The sequence below is a fragment of the Sinocyclocheilus rhinocerous genome, unplaced genomic scaffold, assembly GCF_001515625.1.
Source record: "Sinocyclocheilus rhinocerous isolate Xijiao unplaced genomic scaffold, SAMN03320098_v1.1 scaffold1214, whole genome shotgun sequence".
In the NCBI taxonomy this organism is placed as follows: Eukaryota; Metazoa; Chordata; class Actinopteri; order Cypriniformes; family Cyprinidae; genus Sinocyclocheilus; species Sinocyclocheilus rhinocerous.
Window position 1 is genome coordinate 577,565 of NW_015627891.1, and position 6,000 is coordinate 583,564.

The 6,000-nt window shown below is 36.6% G+C and overlaps 1 protein-coding gene across 3 annotated transcripts in view; it reads right to left on the bottom strand.

Moving 5' to 3' along the window:
- Nucleotides 1-357: 357 nt before the first annotated feature.
- The window catches only part of LOC107736835 (synaptotagmin-16), a 24,049-nt gene continuing 18,406 nt past the window's right edge, over nucleotides 358-6,000 (bottom strand). For 2 of the 3 annotated variants that reach the window (XM_016548186.1, XM_016548185.1), the window contains exons 5-7: nucleotides 4,081-4,521; nucleotides 2,719-2,902; nucleotides 358-1,287 (exon numbers count right to left, since the gene is read on the bottom strand). In XM_016548186.1, coding sequence (XP_016403672.1) covers nucleotides 974-1,287; nucleotides 2,719-2,902; nucleotides 4,081-4,521 — 939 coding nt within the window. In that variant the 3' untranslated portion in view covers nucleotides 358-973. The remainder of the gene's footprint in view (nucleotides 1,288-2,718; nucleotides 2,903-4,080; nucleotides 4,522-6,000) is intronic. The other variant, XM_016548187.1, reaches the window with a different exon arrangement.

Genomic DNA, 6,000 nt, shown 5'->3' on the forward strand with positions numbered 1-6,000 from the left:
AGATCAGTCTCTTCAAATGAATCATTCACACAATTTTTGTGAACTGTATCACTAAACTAAATTGAGTAAAAGGATTCATTCACTAATCAGATTCGCTCATAAACATGCACAGTAGATCAAAGTTGGATGTCTAAATTTCAATGAATAATATGTGTCTTTTTGAAGCCTGAACAGCACCAATCCTCATTCAATGAAATTACTGAACAGTTCAAAAACTTTTGTGTTCCATAGTAGAATGAAAACAATTCATAATGGAACATTATGAGGGTGGGTAAATAATGACAGATTTTAAGTCATTTGCTGATATCTCTTATTCTGATATGAATAGTGATAACTTGTGTTCTCCTTTTAACAGCAACTTTTATCATAACACTGTCCATGACTTTAAATTACAGCATATTTTGACGTAAAATGTAATAAAAAATGTCAAATGTAACAAAAAGAAACAGCTTTACTGTCATCAGTAGGAGAGCATGATTGAAAGTGCACGTGTTCAACAGTTTTCTGCTCATTAAACATTTGGTCTCACCAAAACTGCTTCTGGTGTCAGTCTGAACTTGAGGCTTAAAATGATCTGAAGAAGACATTTAATCATTTCAAATCAATCCTCCATTCATGAAATCGCTAGGCGACAATCACCGTGGCTCTGGCAATAACGCGTTTTGATTGGTTGCTGCTGGAGTTGAAGAGAGTAGTCAGTATATTACGCCATGAAGTCATTTCCTGGTTACCAGATAAGAGGCTGTATCAAGTACTCCCAGGGAGAAAGAAAAGTGGTGTGTGGGTGTTTCTTTGTGTTGTATGTGCTTCCAAGATTTTCACAATTGCATTATTATCTTTCTTTGAAACTGTTAAAAGTGCTTGTTCATTCCTGTTCTTATGGGTATTTTTGGTCTTGGCTTTCACCTCCTTCCCAAAGGAAAATCCAGCTGAACGCAGTAGGTATGAATGATTAGACTTCTATCTCTCACCTCTAAGCTTCCAGTAGTGTGTGCCAGCGGCAGACTTGTTGGTTTCCACTCTCCTTCATGTCCTGCCAGTGAAGAAGTTCTTCCTCACCACTGCTGTTCTGGCCCAGAGCCACCCAGCCAATCATCTCCTTGCGCTTCATGTTCCGCCGATTGTAAATGGAGACCATTAATGTGACATCTGACAGTTGGAACAGTGCGACCTGGAAGACAAACGTCTCCTTGAAGACAGGATTCGGCTGAGTGCGACGGATGGACGTCTTACAGCGGGAAATCTCCTGTCCCATGGAGTTTAACAGAGTGAGCTTACCAAATGTATCTGAAAGAGAAACACAGGTCACTAAATCTCACCTCAATATATTTACTTAATAATCTTGAACATAAACCTTTTTTATTCCATCTTAGCCCAGTGATCAAATCTTTTTGTTATTGGATAATACTAATCTGTGAATTTGTTTTATATTAAGCAGCACAACTATTTTCAACATTGATAATAATAAGAAATGTTTCTTGAGCACCAAATCAGCATATTGAAATGGTTTATGAAGGATCAGATGTAGATGAGTTTGTTTCTTCACAGGAATAGATTTGGAGAAATTTAGCATTACAGCACTTGCTCACAAATGGGTGCCGTCAGAATGAGAGTCCAAACAGCTGATTAAAACATCACAATAATCCACAAGTAATCCACACGACTCCAGTCAATCAATTAAAATCTTGAAAAACTGTGCTTTTGTAAGAAACAAATCAATCACTGTGTTTTTTCAACTTTAAACCATCGTTTCTGGCTAAAATAGAGTCCATAATAACGCTTACTACAGTGAAAAAGTTCATGCCCTGTTGTCCTCTCACATCAAAATCCACCAAGATATTTTTTTAGAATTGTTTCGGACTCTTTGGACTTGATCTGCGCATATTTCTCTCCTGATTTTGACAAGACACCTTAATCTGATAGAGCACTCATATTTTAAACAGAAGCAATGGCTTGAAGTGGAATCGTGTGGATTACTTGTGGATGATTGTGATGTTTTTAACAGCTGTTTGGACACTCATTCTGACGGCACCCATTCACTGCATATGATCCAATGGTGAGCAAGTGGTGTTATGCTAAATTTCTCCAAATTTGTTCTGATGACGAAACAAATTCATCTACATTTTGGATGGCCCAAGAGTGACTAAATTTTAAGCAAAATTACATGTTTGGGTGAACTATTCCTTTAAGAGACATTCGAAAAATCTTATTGATGCTAATGGTAGAGTAGATTAGTACAGTAACAAATAATGTTTTTATTTTTGAAGTAAGCACAAAATGTGACAGCATTATATCACAGTTTGTGTGTGTGTGTGCATGGTTTTCTTCAGCAGTGACTCATCGACTTGATGCAAGAGGTGTGAGAAAAAGATCTAGGGCTCTCCGATCGATTAAATGCCCTGTAACTACATTCACCGAGAAGCATCATTGTGAGATGTGACCATAACAGATTAAGAGTCATATGAACAGCATGAACTCTAAAAGCCTGATGCTTGACCCACAACACAACGTGTGAGGATGACACATACAAAATTTGCTAGTACAAATGTGTGTTCTAGCAGCTTGTTCGTGTAGTAAGGATTTATTGCAGTACATCTACTCAAAATCAATATTAGACGGCTTTACAAAAGGTTATTTGCTCAAGAGTCACTCCTGATGTTCTAATGATGCCTATGTGTTTCTGAGCCTCTGTTAGTGTGAGTGGGATGGTGTGTTTACCTGGAGGTCTGTTGAGTGCGAAGTTACGGAAGTGGCTGCCTTTAATGATCTCCACAGACAGTCGTCCTGTGGTGGCGTTATATGATAAACCCAGCAGTAGTTCTGGGTTTCCACCGTGAGACACAGAATGACTGGAGGAAGCACTGTCACTCTGAGCGCTGAAAGACACCTGGGAGTCTACTGTCTGCAGGGAGGGAGATGACAGCCTAGTTGGTATTTGTACATAAAGTATAGTTTTACATCATTTTTCAATATATGGACACTGTACTATTTCAGTCTTTCTACTTCAAAACTCAATATGCTACTTGCCATTTCTTTGTAATTATTTGTGAAATTTACTAGCTATTTTGAAAATTGTTTCTGAGTAAATCCTACATCAATTTATTTTCAGTGTACCTTTTAAAAATGTATTCCCTTGTACATATGTACAACTTTACAGATGTACAAAATAATCTTTGTGAACAAATATGGTGGTACCCTCAGAAAAGTTCCAGCATTTTATATTCTGATGTGTCATTAGAAAGAGAAAAGATAATTTCTAAAGCTTTGTTGAGTTTGTAAAGTTAAACATTCATAAAAAGCATTTCAGAAGTTGTTTGCACATAAAAGTGTCTATCCAAAAGTATCAAAATTTACCTGTCCACTTGAGCCTTTAATCATAAGGACAGTGTAAACTAAAAAAAAAAAAGTTTGTGTAGGATTTACTGTGAAACAAATTTCACGGCAAAATTGCTAGTAAATTTCACAAATATTTAATAATTAGAAATAATAAAATAATAATTAGAAAGAAATGGCAAGTAACACACTGAAATAAATGCTACATTTTTATGTAGAAAGACTGAAATAGCCTTTTTTTTTTTTTATAAACATACTCCAATAATTTTCATTTACAACTTTTCTGCATATGAGAATTTTGAGCCAGTTTTTCATTATCTCTAATTGAAAAATGTGTTCTTCTGCTTTGCAAATCTAAATATTTTGCTTTCTGTGCTATATTTCATTTTATTATTAATTTATTATAAAGATAATGTAATCTAGGATATGACTATGCATTGTATATATGTAGATAGATAGATTGATAGACAAACTTTGAAATAAGAGATTTAGAGGATCTAATTATGAATCAAACATTGTAACAATATGTATAAATGTGTAGACTATAATCTAGAATGTATATATGTATAGATTATAATTCAATAAAAATAAAAATATTATTTCTTGCACATAGTGTGCTGGTAAAAAAAAAAATCTTAATTGAACTACTGGCCCAACCATGCCATTTGAAAAATCCTTACTGCTGAGCCATGACACTTTACAAAAAAATAAACAAACTATGAATACTATCAAAGCAAGTACACACACCTTGAGATTACTACGTGGCTCCAGCACCAGAGTGATCTCGAAGCGCCCCGTGTGATTCAGCCTGTTCAGCCTGTACATGGCCTCTCCCATCATCCTCTCCTTGTTCATCTTCCCCAGTGCATACAGGCGGAACCGCAGCGCAGAGGAACCCAGATCCCCTAGCTCTAGATGTGAGAACCGGAATGTCTCTTCAAACCTGGGCATGGAGCCTTTCTGTACGGCCGTCTTGTGCCGCTGTCGTTTCCCAGGTAACAACACCACGTGCACCTGCCAGGAATCCATGCCACTCCGTGCCTTGTCTGGAATGCCTTGGGCCATTATCACCGTGACCAGGAGCCTGTGGGTTTCAGCCCGGTAGTCGAGGGCAATTATGAGATCACCACATTTTGAGATATGCCCACGAGGGGAAGTGCTCAGAGGGTGGGATGGAGATTGTTCATGCTGTTAGAGAAAGAAAAACCTCATTTGCTTATGTAAACACAAACATACTCAATGCATGTAAACATACAGATCTAAACACACTTTCACACACAACCTCCCACACCTCTCCAAATGGATGAGGACTATTTTACTGTGCAAAACTAATACATAAACACAAGCTGTTTCCATTAGCAACAGCTATGAGTGCCATAGAGCACAGACAACTCCTGAATATTCATTAGAATTTAGTTCTCATAACACTTTGAGATGTGGAGAGAGAATTAGATGATCCAATTATGAACGGAAATGTTAAAACATGGTGTAACACATAATAGTGATAATACACAACAGTAAAAATTTTATAAAATGTAAATAAATTAAAATAAGAAAAGAAATAAAAAATTAAAACAATATTCTACCCAACCATCCATCCATCTATCTATCATATGGGGGGGGTGTCGGTAAGATTTATTAATGTTTTTGAAAGAAACCACTAGTACTAACCAAGGCTGCATTTGCATGATCAAAACACAGTAAAAACCTTAATACTGTTAAATATTATTTCAACTTAAAATAATCAGCTTTTCTCCTGACAAAATCAGTGTAATGGCAATATTTCCATCCCCTGAATGTAAGCTTTTCCATATTCCAAGCTTTCCTGATGCCCTGGTGACTTCATGTGCCTGTGCGAGTTGTGTAAATTATGAAAATAAATCTAGAAATTATTGGATTGTTGGATTTCAAATCAGTAGGGGTTGAGGCATCAAAAGTTACTAAGTAACTAGCTGTTTTATGGATGGTAACTAATATTATTACTGAAATCTTGTTAGTAATTAGTTACACTACTAGTTACTGCAAAAAGTAATATTATTACAGTAGTTACTAGTAACTAGTTACTGCCCAACACTGGTCACAATGCACAACACCGCTGCACACTCCCATGTAAACAAGCACAGATGAGAAGTGCGTGACGCGCTGAATAAAAGCGCACATTCACTCTCTGACAGCAGGTGGCGCTGAACAGCAGAAATGCAGCCGTTACCCCGTAAACAAAGCAGCTGTGCAGCCCTACTTTCTGAACCGTATTTAAATTATTTAAACAGCCATTCCGGTTTGTGTATTCACTATGGTGCTCATCACAGCGCCAAATACTTAAATATTTAGACTTGACACGCTATTTTTGTCCAAACTTTTTTTTTTACATTTTAATCTGGACTACAACATGCCCTAGATATTGTTTGAAAATGTTTTTATTCTTTATTGTTCAGTTACACTTTACATTAAGGCCCCATTAGGTAACATTAGTTAATTTATTAGTAAAACAAACTGCCAATGAAAAATTCTTCTAAACATTCATTAAAGGGGTCATATGATGCTGCTAAAAAGAACATTATTTTGTGTATTTGGTGTAATGAAATGCCGATTTTTACCGGTCTGAAAAAGCGAGGTGTGCTGTGATTGGCCAGCTATCCAATGCGTTGTGATTGGCCTGATTGGCCG